Source organism: Rhinatrema bivittatum, chromosome 5 (genome assembly GCF_901001135.1).
Source record: "Rhinatrema bivittatum chromosome 5, aRhiBiv1.1, whole genome shotgun sequence".
Taxonomy (NCBI): Eukaryota; Metazoa; Chordata; class Amphibia; order Gymnophiona; family Rhinatrematidae; genus Rhinatrema; species Rhinatrema bivittatum.
In genome coordinates, this window is record NC_042619.1 from 125,992,098 (window position 1) to 126,018,015 (window position 25,918).

The following is a 25,918-nucleotide window of genomic DNA, read 5'->3' on the forward strand; positions in this document are numbered from 1 at the left end:
AGCTAAAAAGTTCAAAGCGGTTTGCAATAAAAACACATACATAACATAAAACTGATGACTTCTAAAACAAACTGGAGAAAGCATAACATTTAATATAAACAATAGCAAACTCAGATCATAAAACACACAGATTATCTTGAGACACTCTAAAGATGAGGTTTTTTTTAAATTTTATTTTTATTAAGGTTTTAATAAATTTACATAGCAAGAAATCAACTTGACATAGAAGTACTGAAGTATCAATATCATCTTTACAAAATAACAAAATAGGATTATTCATATCCCAATCACAACAATATACTTCAGAAAATGAGATCCTCTATCCTAAATACTTAATAAGGGGCCATCATTCTAATAATTAAATTTAACAAGTAATAATTAATGGAACAATACCTTTCAAACTGCTAAAAGGAGAGCATTTCTATATGAGAGATAGTCACAGCACATTGGGGGTCATGGATGTAACTGGATTTTAACCCTTTACCCCCTCTTGTACTTTATCTTTATCAGAGAGAAATTGAACTAACTGTGATGGGAGGAAAAATGGATATAAAGGGTCAACCTATCTCATTTGACACCTGCAGGGGAATTTCAATAGAAAACTTGCTCCTATTTGTTGGACCTGTGATCTTAGAAGTAGAAATAGCTTCCTTTTTCTCTGCGTCATTCTTGACACATCAAGATATATCCTCACCTGCAAGTTAAAAAATTTATGTAATCGATATTTAAAAAACAATCTAAATATCCACTCTCTATCTATTTCCAATGCAAATGTTACTATTGGTACTAGATTCAGCTAAACTAGAGTCCGAAGTCTCTAGCAGCTCTGTCACATTTAAAAATGGGATCTCTTTATTAACTTCCCGAACTTCTCCATTCCCTCCATCCTTTTTTCCTTCTAATGCTTTTTTCCCCAGTGGCAAGTAAAAAAAACTCTCACCACCGGGGGTATATTTCCTTCTGGAACCTTTAGTATCTCAATTAGGTATTTTCTATACATCTCTTTTGGAGAGATATGAGCTAATTTAGGGAAATTAACAAATCTCAAATTCCTTATTTTTAATGAGTTTTCCATACTTTCCAACTTATTTAACATCTTTATACTATCCCTCCTCATAGATTCTTGGGAATCTTTATTAGAACCCAAGAGGGCTTTAATTTCTGTATTCTGCACAGTAACACTCTTTAATGTTTTCTCCATGGTTGTTAATCTTAATTAATGATCTTGCACAATACCACTTATAGGAAGAATTTTGTTAGCTATTAGATTTCCCAAGCTCTCTATTGCAGTCCATAAAGATTCTAAAGTCACTTCTGCTGGTTTTTGTAATGAATAACAAGGAGTTGAAGAGTCAAGTCCAGTAACTAATCCTTGTTCCCCCTTTGCTGGACTGCTAGCAAACTCGCTGGAAATCAGTTTCCCTGCGTCTTCGCTTTGTTCTCCCCGTTTAGGAGACCCTGGTAGACCTTCAAACCTGCAAGCAACTTCGACTTGCAGTAAAGCCGACTCCAAATCTGGGGCCTTAAGTGTAGCAGGGTTTGCTGGCACCACTCTCAAAATCGGGGAAAGTGAGATGTCAGTCAGGCATTGGAGCTTGAGAAAATTCTGAAGTTCCCTGCCTAAGCGACTGCATTCCCGATTCAGCTCCTCCACGTCTTATGTGTGCATCCATTGGTCCAGCTATTTCGGGGTTAAAAGAGACTCCAGGGCAAGCCTTCTCCTTTGCCCTTCTTTTTCTGACACTATGGGGCATTTTAAACTCATTCTTTCAGAACAACTCAGGCTTCACACGATATAGCAGTTTTTAGGTTGCAACTCTTTGGACCCTTAATAAGGGAGGCATAAGGTGAGAAAGATAATTTAAAAATGTAAAGTTTCTAAAGATATAATTATTTGCTTACCAGGGGTGGAGGTGTATGAGTCCCCAAAGATTATAAAATTGGAACAAAGCCGCGCGCCCGGCTTCGGTGCTGCGCCGCAGGAGGGCTGGTCTTATAGCTCCCATGCCGGTCCCTCCCCAATGACGTCAGCGTCCCGGAAGAACGAATACGGAGGCCCCGACAGGGCTAGGAAGATTCCTTGTGCCCAGTTTAACCTCTTCAGGTAATCTTCAGGCTGATCTCACCTCCACCTCGCTAAAGATGAGGTTTAAGGGTCGACTGGAACCTGGATTAATAATCAGAGGAGAGTATTCAGAGTCAACAGACACCTGGTTTAGTTTTCAAGGTTGAAAGCCAGCTGAAAAAGGTTTTAGCATCTTACATGTTTTTAAACAAGTGATGTTTCTGAGCATTGTTGGCAGAGAGTTTCATAAAGTGGCAGTGGCAATTGAAAAGGTGCGTTTTCTTGTCTCCGAGAGATGTGTACGTTTTAAAGATGGTATAACGAGAAGTCTTGCTTGTGATGATCGCAGTGACCTGGTTGGAATGTAAAATTTTAAAAGGGTGCTGTTCCATGGTTGTTCCAGGTTCTAGGAACTTGTGAGTTATACAGATCATGTTCTGTTGCACATGTGAAAGTATTGGCAACTAGGGATGTGAATCGTGCTTCGGACGATTGAAAATATTGGACGATATTTTCAAAATCGTCAGAAATCGGGGGCTCCCCCGAAATGATAGGAAAACCCCATGATATTGTTCGTGGGGGTTCTCTTATCGTTTTGGGGGAGGGCAGGAAAAACTGCACACACAAATAACCCCTAAACCCACCCCGACCCTTTTAAAACGAATCCCTTAGCTTCCCCCACCCTCCCGACCCCCCGAAAAACCTTTTACAGGTACCTGGTGGTCCAGTGGGGTCCCGGGAGCGATCTCCCGTTCCCGGGCCGTAGGCTGCCACTAATCAAAATGGTGCCGATGGCCCTTTGCCCTTACCATGTGACAGGGTATCTGTGCCATTGGCCGGCCCCTGTCACATGGTAGGAGCACTGGATGGCCCGCGCCATTTTTAAAGATGGCGCCAGCCATCCAGTGCTCCCTCCATGTGACAGTGGCTGGCCAATGGCACAGATACCCTGTCACATGGTAAGGGCAAAGGCCATCGACGCCATTTTTATTAGTGGCAGCCGACGGCCCGAGAGCGGGAGATTGCTCCCGGGACCCCCACTGGACCACCAGGTACCTGTAAAATGTTTTTGGGGGGTCGGGAGGGTGGGGGAAGCTAAGGGATTCGTTTTAAAGGGTCGGGGTGGGTTTTTTGTTTATCAGCTTGGGCGCAGCCGATAAACAAAACTGCGATCGGGCCGGACGAAAAAAACCCCACGATGTGAATCAGAACCGGAATCAGAACCAATTCCGGTTCCGATTCACATCTCTATTGGCAACTAATGAAGGTTGCACAATACCAGAGTAATATGCTCTCTCTTTCCTGTACCTGTTAATAAATGAGCAGTGGCAATTTGGGCAAGCTATAGAGGTCTGAGTGTGGTAAGAGGAATTACAAGATAGAGTGCATTACAGTAATTAAAACCTGTAAAGAGGAGGGCCTGAACACACGTACTTGCTGCATTTAAGGGAGGCATTCCTGGTCATGTTTAGAGCAGGATCGGAAAATAATGCACGTAAACTGTCTGTACTTTTAAATCTACACATGGTGTTTTCCTTACAAAATCTACCTGTACACCTGTGCATATCAATAGTCTGAATTGTGCTGGTTAACAAGTGTTCCCTGTATGTACCTATATCAGTCCAGACTCCTGGGTTTTGCATCCATGCCAGCAGATGGAAACAGAGAAAGTTACACTGACACCTGCAGTCCGTCCCTCAGAATTTCTTTGTCTCCAGCAGATGGTAGATGGTGTAAAACCTGAAGTTCTACAGTTGAAAAAAACAGAGGAGAGAGAGCCTTCCTCCCAGTGGGTTACTAGGTGCTGGTGGGACCTTCCCCCCCTTGTTCTGAAGCGGACGAGCTAGAGGTTGGTGACCCTTTAGTATGCTCCGTGGAGTGCAAATCTGGTGTTCCAGATCCCTCCCCTTCATGAGGTTGCTGAGGCGGCTTGAGGCACTGTGAAGTAGCTCGGAAGTAGCTTGTTCCCACTTGCAGTTCTGTGTTCCAGACTAACCCAGGGAAGTATGTTTAATTTTTTTTTGTTGGCTTTAAAGTTCTTTAAAAGAAAATAAAGAAGGAAGTTTTCAGGTGTCCTGTTGTGGTGGCTGGTGTATTTTTAAAGTGCTTCTACTCGGCGGCAGAGTGAGTGGGGTGGGTAGCTGTAGCTGAAGGGATCCCCACAGTTGCAGCCATGTGTAGCATGTCGCGTGACTCAATCTGCCACGCTTGCGGGTTGTCTGTCGCGGCTCAGCTGGGCCAGGTGTGTGCAAGCTGTGTGTCAGATGGTGAGGGGTCTCCGGGGAGACCTGCCACTGCGTCAAAAGAAAAATGGGCGCTTGCTCCTGCTCCTCAGTCTCATCGGGATTCGCAGCAGGCCAGAGCTGTTGTCCCCGTCGGCATGGGAACAGCTACCATTTTGCAAACTCAGGTGGCTTTTGCAACGCCGGGGGTGGGGGGCAGGGGATTCTTCTCCAAGGCTATCCCCAGTGTTTTCGGGCTCTGGAGGAGAGGATTTTCCTGGTGTCCCTATTCCTGAGCCCTTTCAGCCAGTTCCTGAGTCGACATGGTCTTTTTGCACAGACTTTATTCTGTTGATGCATTAGGCTTATTTAGCTAAACAGCTCTCTGGGGAGGCGCGATCTGGGACCTGGACCCAGCCTTCAGAGAATCCGCTTCTGGGTCACAAGCCTGGGCAGGCATAAAGGAAGCAGCCTTTCCCATTCAGAGTGTATTGGGCCTTGCCTCGGCATTGGGAGACGCAGTAGATGATTCTGATGATCTGATGTTACGAAAGCACCAGGGGTGCCCCAGGGGGTTGATCTGGATATGGACGGCATGGATCAGGTGGCGGATCCAGAGGAAATCCCTGTTACTGATGGAAATGACCCCAGGGTGGTCCATCTTTCGTAAAGAGGAAATGTGGCCCATGATTCCTCAGGTCCTGCAGGAGCTCAGACTCAAGGTCATTCAAAAGGACTCTGATTTGGAGGGAGCGGATCTTGTCCTGGATGGCTTGAGAGATCCAGCAAAATCTTTCCCGTTCCACAAGTCGGTAAAGAAGTTGGTGGATCAAGAATGGGATACTCCCGAGGCCGACTTGAGAGTTGTGAGGGCTATGACAAAACTTATTAGGTGCTACAACCCAAGAAGGAGATCTAGGTGTCATAGTGGATAACACATTGAAATCGTCAGTACAGTGTGCTGCGGCAGTCAAAAAAGCAAACTGAATGTTGGGAATTATTACAAAGGGAATGGTGAATAAAACGGAAAATGTCATAATGCCTCTGTATCGCTCCATGCTGAGACCGCACCTTGAATACTGTGTACAATTCTGGTTGCCGCATCTCAAAAAAGATATAATTGCGATGGAGAAGGTACAGAGAAGGGCTACCAAAATGATAAGGGGAATGGAACAACTCCCCTATGAGGAAAGACTAAAAGAGGTTAGGACTTTTCAGCTTGGAGAAGAGACGACTGAGGGGGGGATATGATAGAAGTGTTTAAAATCATAAGAAGTCTAGAACGGGTAGATGTGAATCGGTTATTTACTCTTTCGGATAGTAGAAAGACTAGGGGGCACTCCATGAAGTTAACATGGGGCACATTTAAAACTAATCGGAGAAAGTTCTTTTTTACTCAACGCACAATTAAACTCTGGAATTTGTTGCCAGAGGATGTGGTTAGTGCAGTTAGTATAGCTGTGTTTAAAAAAGGATTGGATAAGTTCTTGGAGGAGAAGTCCATTACCTGCTATTAAGTTCACTTAGAGAATAGCCACTGCCATTAGCAATGGTTACATGGAATAGACTTAGTTTTTGGGTACTTGCCAGGTTCTTATGGCCTGGATTGGCCACTGTTGGAAACAGGATGCTGGGCTTGATGGACCCTTGGTCTGACCCAGTATGGCATTTTCTTATGTTCTTATGTTTATCCAGTGTCCGAGCAGACGGTGCTTTTGTTGCTTCCTAAAGTCAATGCTTCTGTGTCGGCAGTTACTAAAAAGACGACTATTCTGGTTGCAGGGTCTGCTGCTTTGAGGGATGCCCAAGATTGGAAGTTGGAGGTTCACCTCAAAAGGATATTTGAAGCTCCGGTGCTGAGCTTATGAGCAGTCATTTGCACCAGTTTTCTGCAGTGGGTTTGTCAGCGCTGGGTTCAACAGGAGGCTCAGCTGCAGTCAGGCAAGGATGTGCAGAAGGTTAAACGCTTAGAGGCTGCTGTGGCGTACAGAGTAGATGCTCTGTATGTCCTGGTGAGAACGTCTTCTAGGATCATGATGTCTGCAGTATCAGCCAGAAGGTTGTTGCAAAACTGGTTGGCGGATGTATGGTCCAAGTCTCAGCTAGGGTCTCTTTCTTTTAAAAGAAAGATAATTTGGTGAGGACCTAAAATAGATACTGAAACACTTGTTGGAGACCAAGGTGCACAGGTTGCTGAAGGATAAGCCTAAGGGCAGAAGATTCTTTGAGGCTAGGTCCAGTTTTTGGGATATGTTTCACCTGGCAAAGGGTTCTTCAGGGCCTCAGAAGCAATCCAACCCCAGAGGTTGGTCCTGGGGTCAGTCCTTTCGAGAAGGTTGGAGATCTTTCTGGCATACCGCAGAGGGAAACACAGCTGATGCAAAATCCATTTCTTTGTTTCAGCCATAGGCTGGCGCTGTTTTACAGGGAGGTGAACCAAAATTACCACAGACCAGTGGGTTGTCAGTGTAGTAAGAAAAGGCTGTGCTTTAGAATTTGCTCTTCACATTCGAGATTTATTCCTAGTTTCCCCCTGCAGTCCCCGTGACAAGCAGCTGGTAGTTTGGGAAACACTAGACTGATTGAAGAATCTAGGCACTATAGTCCTGGTTTTCCATTAAGAATGAGGCACAGGAAGGTATTCCATTTACTCCGTCGTGCCAAAGAAGGAAGGCACTTTTTGGCCAATTTTGGATGTAAAAGGATGAATGCAGCTCTGAAAGTTCCTCGTTTTCGAATGGAGACCCTGCATTCAGTCATTGTGGTGATGCTTATCTAGATTTGATGGAGGCACATAGTCATCTGGCTGGAGCATTAGTGGTTTCTGTGGTTTATAGTTCTGGGGCAACATTTTCAGTTTCGAGCTCTCCAGTTCGATCTGGCAACAGCGCCACGTACTTTCACCAAGGTTATGGTGTTGGTAGTGGCAGACATGTATCAGGAAGGAGTTGTGGTACACCCCTATCTAGACGATGAGCTAATTCAGGCAAAGTCGGAGGACCTTTGTCTTCAGGTGATACAGAAAGTGCTGTTGCGCCTAGAATCTCTTGACTGGTGGCGAATCTGGCAAAGAGCCACCTTGTTCTCTCACATTCCCTGGAGTATTTGGGCGCTCACTTCGATGCACAGAGTAGCAGAGTGTTTTTCACAGAAAAGAGAATGCTGAAGCTGCAGAGGCAGATTTGTCGGTTGTTGGAACTGGCGATGCCCAGGGTCTGGGACAATTTGCAGGTCCTGAGCTCTATGACGTCGACCTTGGAGTAGGTGCCTTGGTCATTCGCGCACATGTGTTCTCTTCAGAGAGTTCTTCTCTTCCAGTGGAATCCGCTGTCGGAGGAGTTTTATCTTCCCCTTCCACTCGAGGGGGTCAGCAGGAACAGTATTATGGTGGCTCCTTCTGTCCAATCTGGAGCGTGGTTTGGAATTGGAGGTTCCAGATTGGGTGATTCTTACCACCGATGCCAGCCTATCCAATGGGGAAGGGGGGGGGGGGCAGTGTGTCATTGTCAGTCAGTGCAGGGCTGGTGGTCCAAGGAGGCGGCTTCTTGGTCTATCAATCAGAGACCACAGCAGAACCTTTTGCTTTACTTGCCTTTCTGCCATTATTGAGAGATCGGTCAGTTAAGAGTCCTATTGGATAATGTGACGACGGTGGCCTATATCAACCAGCAGGGAAGAATCAAGAGCCGGGCAATAGCCTAGGAGTCTCAGGATTTGATTCTCTGGGTGAAGCAGCACTTGTAGAGGATAGCAGTATCACACATCACAGGTGTCGACAACGTGCAAGTGGATTTTCTGAGTCGCAGGGTATTGGATCCTGGAGAGTGGGAACTATCGGAGTTGGCAGTGCAGCTCATCCACGGGAAGTAGGGTAGTCCTTGTGGATCTAATGGCGACTTGTCAGAATGCCAAGGCGTTCTGGTTTTTTCACTCGGTGAAGAGAGCACGGAGCAGAGGGCATAGATGCTTTGGTTGTCCCTGTTACATGTTAGGCAAAAGTCCACATATCTATCGTATTTGAGAGTCTGGAAGGTTTTTGAGGCCTGGTGTATCGCTAACAGGGTACAAGCTCTCAAAGCTATGGTGTGTCATTTTGTCCTTTTTTAGTCAAGTTTTGGGGTTTTAACTCTCTTAGGGTTCAGGTGTCAGATCTCTGTTGTCTCTGGGGTAAGGTAGAGGGTTATCCTCTGTCCACAAATCTGGATGTCTTACGTTTTCTCTGGTGGGGGGGAGGAGGCAAAGAATTTGCGATTTGCATTTGCTGGTACGGAGAGTTTGCCCGTCTTGGAATCTTAATCTTGTGCTCAGAGGTTTGTGTGAAGCTTCCTTCGAGCTGCTAAGGAGAGCAACTCTTAAGGACTTGACCCTTAAGGTAGTTTTCCTGGTGGCTATATGTTCAGCTGGAAGAATATCGGAACTACAGACTTGCTGGGATCTTTTTCTTCGGATCTCAGCGTCAGGGGTTTCATTGTGTACAGTACCTTCCTTTTTTGCCTAAGGTAGCGTCGGCATTTTATGTGAATCAGACTGTGGTGCTCCCAGCTTTTCCAAAGTTGGACTCCTCCATACTTCTCGCAAGGGAGCTTAGGCTCTTGGATGTGCGGCGAGCGTTGTTGAGGTATCTGAAGGTCACTAATAACTTTAGAAGGTCGCATCATCTGTTTGTTTTGTGGAGTGGGTCGAAGAGAGGTTGTGAAGCCTCTAAGGCCGTTATCATGCGTTGGTTTAAGGAGGCGATTGGTTCGACTTATATAGCTAAGGGTCGACCTGTCCCTGAAGGTTTGAGAGCCCACTCAATGCAATCTCAGGCAACCTCGTGGACCAAGGGTCAGTAGGATTCTCCACAGGAAATTTGCAGGGTAGCAACTTAGAAGTTGCTGCACACTTTCTCCAGGCACTGTCATTTGGATGTCGGGGATCTGGCTTTCAAGACCTTTGGTGAGCGTATTCTGCGAGCGGGACTCTCCAGGTCCCACCCTGGTTATGTATCTGGGAACATACAGGGAAAGGAAAATTGGTTCTTACCTGCTAACTTTTGTTCCTGTAGTACCATAGATCAGTCCAGAACCCACCCAATCTGTGGAGCAGGAGAGTCATCCACTCATTCTGTTCTTAGCGTGGAATGCAGAGTTGTCAGTTGGATTCAAACTATTGGTTTTACCTTATAGATCACCATCCTCTGGTTCTTGGAGGAAGTTAAGAATTAGTTGACAATTAAATGGTTATTTAGAAATACAATATTTTGGCTTGGGTACAGGTCAATACTGAGGGACTGCAGGTGGCCCTCAGGGTTATGTAGCAGTGTCAGTAAAACTTTCTCTGTCTCCATCTGCTGGCAAGGATGCAAAACCCAGGAGTCTGGACTGATCTGTGGTACTACAAGAATGAAAATTAGCAGGTAAGAACCAATTATCCTATATTTGTTAAACACATCTCAAAGGCCCAAGGAGATCTACAAACAAACTAAAACAATAGATATATAGATATTATTTCCACATGAGCAAAGTATATGTTCAACCCCATTAATTGCCTAATCCCAGTCTAAAATCTAAACAGCAGTAATTCTAATAACATAAAAATAAATCCATCATCAGAAATCTCTAACAAAATATAAACATTGTGATCATTGGCTTTCAGGCTCATACTTGAAACTTATCTTCTGGCATGTAAATGGCTAAATAACTATTGAATGGTGTTAGCCTAATAGTGTGTGAATAGGTGGATGAAAGATGGAGAACAGAATGGGAAGGTCACATGGCTCGTGCTGCATATTGGTTTCAATTCAGAAGATAGACTGCAAAGATTAAAGAATAGAAACTATATAAATTTTGTACTGTACAGACTACAGCACAAATGTATTGTGCTATTGACTTTTGACCATAGTATGCAAATTTTCATCCCTAATCATTTGACATATGGTTAGGCAAACATCTAGACTATTCTGAATACTAAAAGGTGAATTTTTAAAATGTTATGCCTGTAAAAATTAGCATACACATGTGTAAGTAATCTCTACTTACATACTCCATATTTTATAAACGTTGAACATACGTGGGGTTTTTTTTTTCGCTTTTGTGCGTGCACAATCATGTGTAAAAATAGGAAGTAGTATAGGGGCATTCCAAGGCGGGGCCAACACTTAGTAACATAGGTTGATATTCCAACTTCCTTGCAAATTGATACTCTTAATTATCTGGCGTAAGTGATATTACATGTTTATTGTGTAATACTGACTGGATGAGAGGCTTGGGTAGACTGGGGGGAGTTTTAAGCTGAAGAACCAGAAAGGTCTTGATGACCTGGAGGACTGGGTGAACTGGTGGACTAATTGATAAATTGGCAAATTTTTTTGATATGCGTGTTTTAACATTGTCCGACTTGCGCATGTAAGTTTACTTTCACGTGCCTTCAATGCATGTATATTGTGGGGTAAATGTCTATTTTATAATATGCATGTATGTGATACGTGCATTTTATGAAATACTATGGTAAAACTATACATAGCCACATTCATACGTTCATGCTGCTGACAACAATTGTTTGAAAGTTATCCTCTAAGTGCTTGTTCTACTTCTGTTTTTTTACTAGTATCTTAGTTTCTGGTGAAGTTGATATGCTGAAGCTTAGTTGTATCTTTCTAAATTGTTCTTCCAAATCCAGTTGCAGAGAGCAGAGGAAAGCGAGAAAGGGAGAAGGAGAGTAGAGATGATAGAGATTACGACCAGGAACAGAATATTTCCAGAGATCATCGAGATGACAGAGAATCCCGAGAGGGCCGGGACCGTCGAGAGACCAGAGATAACAGAGAACGCAGAGAACCCAGGGATTCCAGAGAGACTCGAGACTCCAGAGATATCAGAGACACTAGGGATTACAGAGACAGCAAAGAGAGCCGGGACCAGAGAGATTCACATTCAACACGAGAGAGCCATGATTACAGAGACCGGGAGGGTAGAGATGCCCACAGAAAGGAAGAGCAGTTCCAAGAAGATCGTAATTACGGAAGGAACCACAACAGAGAAGAAACATCCCGTACTGAAACGAGAAATGATTCAAGGAATGAATCTAGAAATGATTCGAGGAATGAGTCTAGAAATGATTCAAGGAATGAGTCGAGAAATGATTCAAGGAATGAGTCGAGAAATGATTCAAGGAATGAGTCGAGAAATGATTCAAGGAGTGAGTCGAGAAATGATTCAAGGAATGATGCACGAACTGTCAGGCCCAGGGGCAGAGGTTCAGATGTTCCTGAGAAAGGTACTTGATTGCATGTTTGATTACATCTAGACAGCTTTACACCATTAATTCAAAAAGAGCTTTAATAATGTTTTGCCCAGGATTTGATAGTTAAACAATGTATAATATAAATGCCTGTGGGACCTAGAGCTTTTTGGTATTAAATGCTAGTGGGACCTATGAGCTTTTTGGTATATTTCTTTTATTTTCTTTTTTTTTTTTTTTATTGTAAGACACATGGCGGGTCTCCATGTTGGTAAGTTTAATAACAAATCCATTGTTTGAATATTTTGTAAAATCTGTACATTTTTATAGATGCATACTGCTATTCTGAACTTTAGTCCTGATTGATAATGCTAACTTTCTTTAAGAACTATTTATAAATGCAATACAGGATCAGCTGAGATATTGTATTCCATTGCAACAATGGGGCAGTATTTCCAAGCTAGTTTTGCTAGTCACATAAAACATAATTGTTGGTTCTACTTGTCCACTTATTGATCAGTCTACACAGATAAGAAATCTGTTTGATAAATTTTGCATATAAAGATTTAAGCAACCTTATCATGGGGCCGATGTAATAAGGTGCGCTGAAGCCACCGCGGGTTTGTACATGTTTGTATGTGTTTTCCCGTGCAAAGCCCTATATGGGGAAGTAATGAGGGTTTTGTGTGCAGGAAAAAAATGCGTATGAGCATGCTTACAGACCCGTATTTTATTCTGCGCGAATGCATGCTAATGGCATGCAAAGAAGGCGATTTCCTAATCATGGGCAATGCAGGGAGCCGTGCTATTGCTTGTGCAGGTTTTTTAATGCGTGCTTTTTATCTTGCTTAGCTAGGCGCCTTTCTGGACCCCCGAGTGTCCAGATTCACTCCCAGCTGAGCACCTATCTCGGCATCCAAGCGGCCAGATTCGTGCCCAGCCTAGCACCTATCTCACTGCCATAGGGTGTGAATTATTACCCATGAAAATATTTGCCATTTCCCTGTACGTACCCGGATCAGTCCAGACCTTGGGTTGAGCCTCCCTTCCAGCAGGTGGAGACAGACTAAAACTGAAAGGGTGTCCTATATGAGGACAGAGCCTATCCTGTAACCCTTCAGTATTTGTCTGTCTCCAGCAGGTGCAGCAGTTCACCCTTCGGTCTCCTGATCTAGGCTAGTCCGCCTTCTTTTTCTTCTTCTCTTCTTGGATCAAGCAAGTACTTATTCCTTAGGGATCTCGTTTGGTTTTCTTCCTGAAAAAAAAAAATACTAGACAGGGAGTTTAGCTTTATCCCAGGACAAGCAGGATGATAGTCCTCGCCATATGGGTGACATCATCAGATGGAGCCCTGGTACGGAAAACTTGTGTCAAGAGTTTCTAGAAACTTTTGGCTGGCACTATGGGCACACTGAGCATGCCATGATATTCTTAGCCACAGGGGTCTCCCTTCAGTCTCTTTTTTTTTTTTTTCCACCTTGCTGTAGCAAAGCACATCAGGAGCTCTGGAAAACTAATTCCCTCACATTTATCAGGGAAGAAAATTTTCCAGTTACATATTCTCAGTCACAATTTCATTATAATTGGATCTCCTTTTCACATAGTCTCGGTGAGTACATTTTTCAAATACTTTTTGATCGATTCCGGTCACCTCAGCGTCGATTCCCGCCGGTCGTCGACCGTTATCAGGCCAAAAATTTATCATGGCTTCGGGTTTCAAAAAGTGTCCGGATTGCAACCGGACTATGTCTATCACCGACCCAATTATGTTTGTGTTCTTTGCCTGGGATCAGGCCATGACATCCGAGCCTGCTCAACTTGTGGCCAAATGACACCAAAGGGCAGACGAGCTCAGCTAGATAAGATAGAAGAATTATTTAAAAAGATTCCATCATCGTCGTCGACGTCTTCACCAAGGATAACTCCTCCTTCGGCATCGACGCATTGAGAGGAAAAACGACTCGATGACCGGCCGTCACCGGCGCCATCCGGAACCTCGATAGCATCATCTTTGGCATCGAGAAGCCATCGTGAGAAGAAGCGGCATCGACATCGTTCTACCAATCCAACCGATGAACAGCCATCGACATCGGGATCCAGACCCATTAGAGGTTCTACAATTTGTAGATGCACCTAAAGAAATTATGGCCATTCCAATCCATGACATTCTTTTGGAGTTGCAGCAGAGAATGTGGGAACACCCCTGCTCTGTTCTTGCAGTGAATAAAAGAACAGACGCCACTTATAGAGTGCAACATGCTTCAGGGTATCAAAAACCTCAACTACCCCACCACTCTGTAGTTGTTGAATCAGCTCAAAAGAAAGCCAGAAAAACAAAGCCTCATTCTTCTGTCCCACCAGGGAAGGATCAACGCTTCCTGGACACATTAGGAAAAAAGGTCTACCAAGGTTCCATGCTGGTAGCACGTATCGCAGCATACCAGCTGTATATGACACAATACCAGAGGAACTTGTGGAAACAGGTTCAAGGTATTGTAGATAACCTTCCACAACAACATCAGCAACCTTTAACGACGTTGGTGGACAAAGGACTAGAATCAGGAAAGCACGAGGTAAGAGCAGCGTACGACGTATTCGAGACTTCAACCCGTCTCTCTGCCTCTGCAATCAATGCAAGAAGATGGGCTTGGCTTAATGCTTCAGATCTTAGACGAGGTCCAAGAACGTCTGGCAGATCTTCCTTGCGATGGAGAAAATCTTTTCGGTAAGAAAATCCAAGCCATGGTGTCTCAATTAAAAGACCACCATGAGACACTCCGTCAGCTTTCCAAGCTACCAGCGGATCAACCATCCTCTCTCAGGCGACCAACTCGCAGAGATACGAGGCGACCTTTTTACAGACCTAGGAGGTATTATCCACCTGCCTCTTCAGGTCGTCAATACCGATCCCCACAGAGAGGACGCCCTCGCCAAACCAAGCAGCAGAAGACCCAACCACCACCTCAAACTGGTCCTGCAGCGAGTTTTTTAACCATGCCATGAGAACAGAAGTCTATCTCTCTTCTGCTAAACCCTATACCCTCCCTACCAGTCGGAGGACGACTTCATTATTTTCAACACCAGTGGAGTCGTATCACAACAGACCAATGGGTATTAGCCATACTAAATCGGGGTTATCGATTGAAATTCAAAACAATACCCCCACATTCACCTCCCACTCCACTCTGGACTCACATGATAATCATATCTCATTTAGCAGTGGAACTCTCTTCTTTCCTGACCGCCAGGGCCATCGAACCAGTTCCCCTGTCTCAGCAAGGGAAAGGGTTTTACTCCCGCTATTTCCTCATTCCAAAGAAAACAGGTGGCCTTCGTCCTATCTTGGACCTCCGCAATCTCAACAAATTTCTTTACAAAGAGAAATTTCGAATGGTATCCCTGGGATCCATCATCCCCTTGCTTCAAAAGGGAGCTTGGCTCTGTTCTCTGGACCTTCAAGATGCTTATGCTCACATACCAATTTCCATACAACACTGCAAATACCTACGCTTTGTAGTAGGAAAAAACCATTACCAGTATCGAGTTCTCCCATTCGGCCTAGCCTCTGCACCTCGAGTATTCACAAAATGTCTAGCAGTGGTGGCTGCACATCTAAGAAAAAACTATATTCATGTTTTGCCTTATCTCAACGATTGGCTCATCAGAAGTCCATCCAAGCAGGGAGTTCTCTCTGCCTTAAAAACCACAATAAACATATTACACCTCCTGGGTTTTCTCATCAACTATCAAAAATCTCACATCGAACCGTCTCAGCTCCTCACGTTCATTGGAGCAGACCTCGACACCATGGTCTCGGTGGTGGCTGTGCAGCGGCTTCTAACCTTCCTTTTAAGGGAAAACTACTCTTTGGGAAGGACCTGGATCAACTCATGAAGTTCTTGGGGGAAACCGGTAGAGGTTCTTCCTCGTCGGGGCCTAAGCAGTCGTCGAATCATCATCAGTATTTCTTTCAAGGGGCTAGCAGGTCCTCCAGAAATAGTTCTAGTCAGGGGGCCAGCGGAAGTAAGCTGTCCCAATGAAGCCAGGGTCGCCTACTCCTCATTGGTAGTGGTCGGGAACAGGTTGTCCTGTTTTTACGAGGAATGCGTCAAGATTACCTCTGACTGGTGGGTTCTGGAGATGGTAAGGGATGGTTACGCCTTAGAATTTTCTCACCTGCTCAGGGATGCCTTCCTAGATTCGCACTGTTCTTCTCGATACAAACAGGAAGCGGTGGAAGGGACTCTGCACAGGTTGATAAGCTATCCTTCCGGTGCCTCTGAGTGAATGGGGGCAGGGAAAGTATTCCATCTATTTTGTGGTGCCAAAAAAAGAGGGCACCTTACGTCCCATCTTGGATTTGCCGAAGGTGAACTTGAGTTTATGGGTTCCACGCTTCTGGATGGAGATGCTGCCTACCATAATTGCAGCAGTTCGAAAAGGAGAGTTCCTGGCGTTGTTAGATCTCACTGAGGCTTATCTGCATATTCCCAATCAAAAGGACCATCAGAAGTTCCTGCTGTTCAAGGTGCTGGGTCAGCATTTCCAATTTCAGGCCCTTCCCTTTGATCTGGCCATGGCGCCTCGAACCTTCACGAAGGTGATGGTGGTGGTAGCGGTGGCCTTGAGGAGGGGAAGGGGTGTTGATTCACCCATACCTGGACGATTGGCTCATCCGGGCGAAAAAGGAAGAGGAGTGCACTCGTTCCGTGCAGAGAGAGAGAGAGGCATCTCCTGAGCTCCTCAGGATGGGTGATCAAAGTGTCAAAGAGCCACCTGGTCCCATTTCAATCTCTGGAATACCTAGGAGCTTGTTTTAATACCCGGGAGGGCAAGGTATACCTGACAGCGGACAGTTTGGCGAAGTTGCAGTAGCAAGTTTCTTGACTTCTACATCTCTCAGTTCTGGGCTTTACCTGCAGGTCCTGAGGTCCATGGCTTCGATGTTGGACCTGGTTCCGTGGGCCTTTGCTCATATGCGGCTGCTGCAGATTGAGGTGTTGTCCTGGTGGGATCCAAGGTCTGAGAAGTGTTTTGTTCCCTTGCCTCTGCGGAGGTATGCCAAGTCCAGCCTGGCGTGGTGGCTGTCCAGGAGCAATTTGGAAAGGGAAGTGGACGTCTAAGTTCCAGATTGGGTGGTGCTGACCACGGATGCCAGCCTAAAGGGCTGGGGAACAGTGTGCCTGGAACGTTCAGCCCAGGATCTCTGGTCGATGGTGGAGAAGGCATAATAGGTGTCTCACAGACCAGTAGAAAGAGGATAACCAATGGGACAGGGTGCAAAAATATTGAAATGACAGGGCAGATCAAATTGGGGGAAACATCCGGATGACGTAGAGTCAGGTAGGATAAAAAAAAAGTTCAACAGGAAACAACTGGACTCTGAAATACCTGAGAATAGAAATTCCACATGAGATGGGGAAGAGTATGACTGTAGGAATATATTATCATCTGCCTGAACAAGTGAAATGCTAATAGTTCAGACAGAGACTTGTTTTCAGTTTTTATTTTTCCTGGGCATTTCAGTATTGTAACAAAAAAAAAAATCTGTGAAAAAATTATTTTTCCACTGATTTTTCTGCTATGTGTTATAATAGTCATTTTCCACTGATTTTTGTTTTTGGTTAGAATATTGAAATTCTGAGGAAAAATAAAAACTGAAAATGGTCCTTATAAACAGCTAATAATGTTGGCAGCAAGAGTGGATTTCAATTAGCCGAATATTTATTGTTTTCCATCTCATCAAGGCAAGTAAGGGAGATAAAAATGTTTAGATGTCTTAAATGACTGCTTCAAGCATCATCTAGTCCTAGAACTGATGAGAGGGGGAACTACTTTTGACTTAGTTCTCAGTGGATGGCAGGATCTGGTACAAGGGGTAATGGTGCTGGAGCCACTCGGCATTAGTGATCACCGTGAATCAAATTTGGTATAATCACTGAAGAGAAAATACTAAGCGAAGCTCTGCACTAGCATTCAGATCAAAAAGGTAGACTGTGTTAAAATGAGAAACTTAGGAAGAAACTAAATAGGCAGTTAAAAGGGTTAAAAATCATGAGTCAAGGAAATTGTTTAAAAATACCATCTTGGATGCTCAGGTAAAATGTATTCCATGTATTAAAAAAAAGGTCAAAGGAAGGTCAAATGACTGCCAGCATGGTTAAATGATGCTATGAAAGAGGCTATTAAAACCAAAAAGGCGTCTTTAAAAAAAAAAAAAAAAGGAAGCAAGTTCAAATGAGGCGAATAGGAAAGAGCCTATAGGCACTGCCAAGATAGATATAAAACCATTAATAAGGCACGCCAAAAGAAGCTTGCCACAGAGGCAAAAAACTAATTAAAAAAAAAAAACAAACTTAAGTGCATCAAAAAAGCAATAAGCTTGCAGGGGAGTCAATTGGACCACTAGATATTCAGACCCAAGGATGCTCAATGAAGACAAGGCCATAATGTTAGATAAGTAACAAACTCATGAACTTCTTGTTTTAAGTCGAATAGCATGCTTCCTCTCTGTATGTTAAGTTTTTGCTTGCTTTATGTTTTGAAAATGCTGTGTTTTGTTATTAGGAAATCGTGGAACACGTAGTTCTCAGGTCGACAACCATAGCAGTAGTGGCAACTACCATGACAACTGGGATTCACGAAGTGGGTATCCTGAGAGAGACCGTTATGAAAACAGGGAACAAGGAAGAGATTCTTCATTTGACAGAAGACATGTAGAGAGAGAGAGACGTGACAACAGAGAAAGAGGTACAAACTTTTATTTCCTGAAATAGAAAAGACTTCGGCTGATCTCATTTTCAAAGGGTTTTTTTTTAATATGTCAAACTCTCCAAAAAAGGAAAAGAAACTGATTTATTTTTGTCATTCGTCTTAATTTTTAGGTGGCTTTAAAAAAAAAAAAAAAAATGAAAGCACTTGCACTTGGTAGTTTACTTTTCCTAATGATGACCATGATCAAAACAGTGACATAGTTTAAATATGAGGCTTGACTGTTTTTCACATGCATTCAAATTTGTAATCTGCAGCTTTTGAATGAATCCATAAATGTATTACTAAGAAAGGGTGCATAGAGTGAGATCCATGTTTTGATGCTTGGGTATTGGAAGTTTCAGGGTCAAAATGCTCACTATAGTGAATTATTTCATCATAATAGGTGCATGATGCGGTGTTACTTATAATGAGATGGCATTTTTCTTCCATTTTTGATTTATAAAGCAAATATATACTTATGTTTCAAAGAACGCAAATTCTTTTTTTTTTTTTTTTTTTTTACTATGTAGATATATATTACCTGCTAAGTGTATATTTCTCAGCATTCAAACAGGTTAATCCACAGCCAGTTTGGTTATGCACCTCTACCAGCAGATGGAAAAGGAGTAAAGCTGATGTCATGGTATATATATACACCCCCCTGCTCTGACATCAACCTGCCAATTCTCCGACTCCAGCAATTGATGGATGCGCGAATGGGAGCGGAGGGGGATATGTCAGACGTTTTGCCTGTTTCTGAGGCTGCCCTAACTGGAATTTCAGCAGGGAAAGACTTTTCAGTGGATGTCTCTCCAACGCCCCCTGGTTTTGGTGTATTTATTTATTTGTTGTACAACTTTTCTGAACCGTTATACAGAAAACCAAGTTTCTATCTCTACGGTTTACATGTTAATACTATAAATACAAAATTAGCTTGGAATAAAAATACATAAAAAAATTCAATAAAAATAAAATCCAACTAAAAGATATCTAAATTCATTACTTAAAAAAGAAACAGTAAATGAAACAATAAGAGCAAAACTTGTAAATCATTAATTCGCAGCCTGAAATTCAACCTGCGTCTTGTGAATTAAACCCATAAGCTTGTTGAAAACACCATGTCTTTAAGTCCTTTTTAAATTTTCTCAGATTGGGTTGAAGTCTCAAATTTTGTGGTATACTGTTCCAGAGTTTTGATCCTGCGATTGATATCGCACGGTCTCTGACCTTGCTAAGGTGTGCGGATCTAACCGTAGGAATTGTGAGCAGACCTTTGTTGGCAAATCTTAACTCACGTTGAGGTATGTGAAGTCTGATGGTCGAATTTAACCAGTCTGTCTTTTCACCGTAGATCCTTTTGCCTTTTTTCTTGGGTGGAAGTTTTTCAAGGGCTGCAGTCCCTTCCAATGTTCAATGGAACCGGTCAAGCCTGGAAGTTCAGGAGTGCAGGCTGCAGAATCCCGCAGGTCTGGTGCCATGGATAAGTGTCTGTGTACGCTGGCTCCGATGACTAGGGCGATCCTTATTCCCCGGAGGTCACCGGCTCTGATCTCCCAAATACTGACAATGCTGGGAGTGCTGGGTGTTGGTTCCATGTCTGAGCCAAAGAAGAATCCCGTTTTAGTGCCTTGATTGGAGCCTTGAGTGGGATGCTCCGGAAACTATTGTTAAATGGGGACGAGCCTTGATAGGGCTTTTCCTCCTGGATTCGACAGTGAGAGAGCAGTTGCGTTTTACGAAAGTGGTTGCGCTGGTGTGGGCAGTCTTAAATAGACAACCTTCCTGCAGAAGGGGGAGCGGCATCGGAGAATGCGCAGGATAGGAGAATTGAAGCTATCCTTACACAGGCCTTGAGGCGGTGGCTAAGAAATATAGTTAGCCTCTTTTTGCTTCCTGGTGACTTGCACTTGTTTGCTTCTAACTCAGGCAGTCGATGAGACTGGTTGGAATACCAGGGCAGTGATGGAACCGGCTGCTGCCTTTTTGGCTTGGTCCGCCCCTCTGCCAGAGGGATGGCTTTAGTGTTAGCAGCCACGCGTCAGCTGCAGTTGGTTGGCTGATTCAATTTCAAAGTCTAATCTTATGAAATTGTCCTTAAAGGATCACTCTTGTTCTGGGAGTGAGTTAGAGTACATGCCAATAGGCAGGGTGAGTCCTAAGTACCTTGTTTACCAGAGGATTAAAAGCAGGCACAGTGCTTTTTCGACTCAGGTGGCGATACATTCCAACCCCCTCTGAAGGTATGCTGACCCACTTCCTAGAACTGGAAATAGGGGTTAGTCTGTCCCTCTTATTAGGGGTGGGTCAAGATCACGTCACACCAGTGGGTTCTGGAGGTGATAAGGAATGGCCATGCTCTGGAGTTCTACATTCCTCAGGATGATTTCATAGTGTTTTCCTGCGACTCTCCGGAAATGAGGCTAGCAGTAGAACTACATTGCCGAGGCCCCTGAGCTGAGGGGCCATGGTACCAGTGCTTAAGTCACAAGAATGTATGGGCCATTATTCCATTTATTTCATTGTATCCAAGAAGGTTTTCTTTTGCCCATCCTGATCCTAAAGGAAGCCAGTTTATAGACTTGCTAGCGATATCACTCAATGCGAAGGTTCCTTCCCTTCTCCAGTCGAAGAGGATATCTGAAGTCCTTAGGCATCAACACTTTTGAGCAGAAGTGGCCAGAAGACAAGCTTCGGTATGCCTTTTTCTCTGCCCATGTTGGGTAGAGTGATTGGAAGATCAAAGGACCATAGAATGGTGTTTCTAGTGGTTCCAGATTGGCCCAGGAGGCTGTGGTATGCAGATTTGCTTAGGCTTCTGGCGTACTTTCCATTTCGGTTATTGGTCCATAGGGACCTGCTACGACAGGGACCTATTCTTCATGTAGGTCCGGCTCAATTTTGTCTTTCGGTGAGGTCCTCGGAAGGGCTCAGTGGCTGAAGCGTGGGATCTCCACTGCTGTGTTTTCTACCTTGTTTTGAGCGCAAAAGTTATTGCCCGCTTTAGATTGCGTTTGGGTTTGGAGAGTATTGAGGCTTGGTGTGAGGAACAAGTCATGCTTCCTTGTTCGGTTAAGATCCCGCTCATTTTAGAATTCTACAGGATGGGTCACTTAAGGGCGAGGCCCTTTAATTCTTGAAGGGGCAGGTGATAGCTCTTGCCTGTTTTCAAGGGTTAGGTGAATGGCGGACCCTTGTCGGCCCATCTGGTTGTGACTCGTTTTTGTAGGGGGTGAGGCTTTTCGTGCTCTCTTGCAGTTGCCGGTGTCCTTGTGCAACTTTAATCTGGCTCTAGAATTTTGGCAAATTCCACTTTTCAGCCTCAGCATAGCCTGTCCTTGAAATTAAAGTATTGAAGATGGTGTTTTTTGTGGTGAATTGTTTCATGCTTCGGGTCTGAGCTGCGGGCTCTCTTTTTGCCAGGAACTGCTCCTGAGGATGACTCTGGGGGGAGGTCCAGCTCTGATTGTTATGTCCTTTTTTGCCGAAAGTGGCCTCGGGTTTTCATGTCAACCAATCCATTTCCCTGCCAATTCTGGACAGGGAGAGAGATGTGAATGAATATTGTCTGTTGCGGACCTTTGAAGTCAAGGAGCATCTGATGCGGTATTGGAGGTTATTAAAACCTCTCAGGAAGACTTGACCACCTGTTTCTTCTCCAAGATAGAGATAAACAGGGTGAGTTGGCGTAGCGGACAACTTTAGCCTGTTGGGTTAAGGAGGTTATCACGGCATTGTATGCGGATGCTGAGTAGCCGTTGGCTAAACAGTTTAGGGCTCATTCCACTAGAGCTCAAGCAGTGTCAGGGGCGGAGCTTCGATTGCGGTCTCCTATTGAAATTTGCCAAACTGCGACGTGCTCCTCCTTACACACATTTTCCAGGTATTACCGCCTAGAGGTTAATCCACCTTCTCCAGCTCTTTGCTGCTGTTTTATGGTTCTATTGTTCTCCTGAGTGGTTGAGTTCTGGGGATAACTGGTAAGTATCAGTTAGTCCCTAGATTAGTGTTATACTTTTTGGCTGAGCTAGGTGCTTCCTGTTGCTAAGTGCTTGAGTGGTTGACTGTTAATGATTATAATCAAGTATTGTTAGTTTGTCCACAGTTGGCTTTTGCAGAGAATACTGGCGGGCTGACGTCAGAGCAGAGGTATATATACTGTGACGTCAGCTTTGCTCAGTCTCCATCTGCTGGTATAGATCCATAACCTACTGTTTGAGGATTAGAGAAAATTAAACTATCAGGTAAGTAGTAACTTCACATTTTTCTTTATCATGGTTATATTATGTGCAGAGTTGTGCTTTCCCCGAAATAAATAATTATTTTGTTTTTCTAACTTAGCCATTAGTTTCTTATGGATTTTTATCTGGATTGCAAACAGATCACTATGCTATGTATGATCTTATTATTGAGTGCAAGTCATACTGTGGTTTTACAGACTGAATTCAGTGTGCAATGACTTCTTTTCATTAGTTATGGAAGTGATGGAATAAAGATTTTTATGTCTCTGGCTTAATATTATAGGGCACTGTAGCATGTTGAAATTAATAATGTATGAAGTTCTATTGCCCTGTGCATTGCTTGATTCATTCATTGGTCAGTATTGAAGTGACATTTCAAAATGTTAAGCATTCACTACCTTTAGAATTACATTTATATAGAAGCAGTGGAGAACCCAGTTTCATAGTGCCTACTTCCTTTAAAAAAAAAAAATCATCAAAGTGTTTTTGTGTTTGTTTTTTTTAATTCAAGTTAATTCGACTTCCTCTTCATCCAGGCAGGTCAGTCTATATTACTGGGTTTATGCACACCAACCATCAGATGGAGTCATAGATTAAAAGACCTCCTAATGTCACCTTGATATAAATCCTTACTGACATCAATCTGCCAGTATCCTCTGTTTCCAGCAGATGGTGGACATGCATACTGTTCAGTGGACATAGATCTGTCAGGATCTATGTCCTGCTATCACGTAAGGGCTGGGGTGCTCCTGACATGATAGAGACTTCCTCCCTCAGTTGAACTAAGCCGTTTAGCACAACCAGTTTCAGGGGAGAAAGTTAGGAAGATGAAAGCATTGAGCCCTCTCCCTCTAAATAGACCTGAGCAGCCTTCCAGATGGGTAAGGTAGCCATGGTCTCAATCTTCTCTCCCTACCTTCTGTCTTTTCCCCTTTGGGTACTTCGTCTCTCTCTCTATTCTTCTGGGAGAAGGGAGCTCAGGCTACAGGAGTTTTTGTTTTTTTTCTTTAAGGTGGCTATCCCTTTAAGGTTTTGTATCTGGCCAGGTGGACAATTTAAAAAAAAAAAAAAAAAAAGAGAGAGAGAGAGAGCATTGGCCCATCTGCATGATTGCAGCATCTTGAGCGGGGAGGCTCGCACAGCAGGAGAGAGAGCGTCAGCCAGCATTTTGCTGCAGCAGCAGATTGGGCTGCATGGTGGAAGAAGGGAAGATGGTGCTGGGCAGTTAGCATGGGAAAAAGCCTGCGTTGTGTTTTGCCTGCAACATGAGGTCTATACAGAGAGGTAGCACTTTACATCTGTGTTTTAAGTGTACCACTGCATGGAGCATGGTCTCTGCAAAGGAATTTGCCTCAGCAGGAGAATCTGAGTCAGATAGCAGTAGAGGAATTCCCCCACCAAGGAGGGGCCCCCCACCTGAGACTTCCTTGGACAGAGGAGAAATAAATTCTCCTCTGTTCCGTTTCTCTGGACCCCCATAGAAGTTTGTTCCAGTGTGGCCTGCCTTACTTCCCTGGTGCCTAGGATGCATTTATCTACCCTTTCCTAGGTAGTGTTTTTTTAAAATAATCTTCAGACCTTTTGTATGGGTCAGGAAGCCCTGTGTTCAGGATCCATAGCACTTCCCCCACCAGGCCCTTCTTCCTCCCAAAACAGAAAATGCACTGTTTCTCCACATTCTCCTTCCTCGCAGGTCAAGGGCATAGGTTAGAAAGGATAGGGACTGGGAGGAAATTGGTGACCATCCAGAGGACTCATTGGGTGATTTTAGGCCTTCCCCCAGCAGGGGTTGGGGGCCTTGACTTGGAGGAAAGGAAGATCCCTCCTGGATGGAAAGTACACATATCTATCCTATGGCTATTCTATAGAGGTGATTTAGCCGGTTTGATTTCCCAGTCACGAGTGCTACAGCTGGAAGAGGAGGAGATGGATTCAGCCAAGCCTGCAAAGAAGGATCCTATTATGGTCAGCCTATGGAAAGCATCCTGTTTTTTCCTCTGCATTAAGCTGTGCCAGGAGCTTATTGATTTAGAATGGGGAGCTCCTGAAGCTAATTTTAAAGGAGTAAATCCTTGGCAGGTTTGTAGCTTCTGAATCATCGAGGAAGAGCAGATTTTAGTTTTCTGAAAGTTGACTCCTTAGTATACTCTGTCATGAAGAGGACCACCATTCCGGTGAAGGGTGGAGTGGCCCTTAAAGATATGCAGGATCAAAGAATAGAGGCTATGCTGAAGCAGGCCTTCAAGGCTATGGTCATGAATTTACAGGTCTCTGCTTGCTGCTGCGTTGTAATGCATGCAGGTTTGTTTGACCCAGGAAGCACAGGAAGAATTGGGAAAGCAAGGTCCTTTCTTCGTACCTGGGGAGGCCTTTTTGGAGGACATGAGCTATGACTTACACAGATGGTGGCTCGCTTTTGCTGCATAACTGGTCAGTAGGTATTATCTCAGAATCAAATTTGATGAAGCTGCCTTTTAAGGGGTGCTTTCTGTTTGATAACAAGTTATGAAAAAATGGTCAGTAAGTGGGCCATGCTCCCTCCTACTCTAGGGGCCATTTTTGTGACTCCAGAAGATTTTGTCCCAGTAGAGGATCTGGAGGTCAGAGATCTCGCTCCTTTGGTAGATCGCAGTCCTTTCAGTTCAAGAAGCTTGCTAGGACGGTATCTCCGCAACTGGAGACCCTCTCAATGTTGGGATTCCTTCCTCAGATACCAGAGATAGGTGGCCATCTCTCTCAATTTTGCCAGAGGTGGGCCCAAATAACTTCTAACCAGTGGGTTCTTGATGTAGTCAGATACGGCTGGTTACAGAAGCTTTTTATGATTTCTTCATGTCACTCTATTTTGGTGTTATACTATCCAACTAAAATATTTTGACATTAGACTACCGAATTAAAAAGATCCAAATATCCATCTAAAAATGTTAACATTTCCTAGCGTGTAGCTGATTGACTCAGGACCAATGGGTATAGTGTGCTCCTGATAGCAGTTGGGGACGTCAGCCCTAGTACATATACCCCTGCAGGAAGCTCTGCTCTTCCGTATTTTCTGTCTCCATAGCAGTTCAGGACTCTATACACGCTTGCACAGCGTTGTATTCTAACCAAAGAAATCCAAAACAAAGAAGAAAACTTACCTCTACAGACGAGCCCTGCTCTCCTGCGGTGATACCTATGGGCCCCGCCCCCAGTCAAGAATTCCTGAGGTGATTTCCGCGATCCCTCAGAGATAAGCCTCGGTCCGGTAGCCAGCGTGAACTTAGCCCCTGGCAACAGGTGCGGCTGAGAGGCAGCGGGTGCAACTTTGAGCACGGTGGTGAAGGTACTTTTCCCTCTCCCCCCGCAGCCTGAGACCGCCCAGGGCGAGACCGGGAAACGCCAAGACAAGGTAAGGTAGAAAAGTTCCTAAAAGTCTTGGG

At 44.2% G+C, this 25,918-nt stretch overlaps 1 protein-coding gene across 4 annotated transcripts in view; it reads left to right on the forward strand.

Annotated features, from left to right (window-relative positions):
- Window positions 1-25,918, forward strand: part of ZC3H13 (zinc finger CCCH-type containing 13) — a 230,261-nt gene that overhangs the window by 101,822 nt on the left and 102,521 nt on the right. For all 4 annotated transcript variants that reach the window (XM_029602891.1, XM_029602893.1, XM_029602890.1 and 1 more), the window contains exons 11-12: window positions 10,948-11,544; window positions 18,076-18,258. In XM_029602891.1, the coding sequence (XP_029458751.1) occupies window positions 10,948-11,544; window positions 18,076-18,258 (780 nt within the window). The remainder of the gene's footprint in view (window positions 1-10,947; window positions 11,545-18,075; window positions 18,259-25,918) is intronic.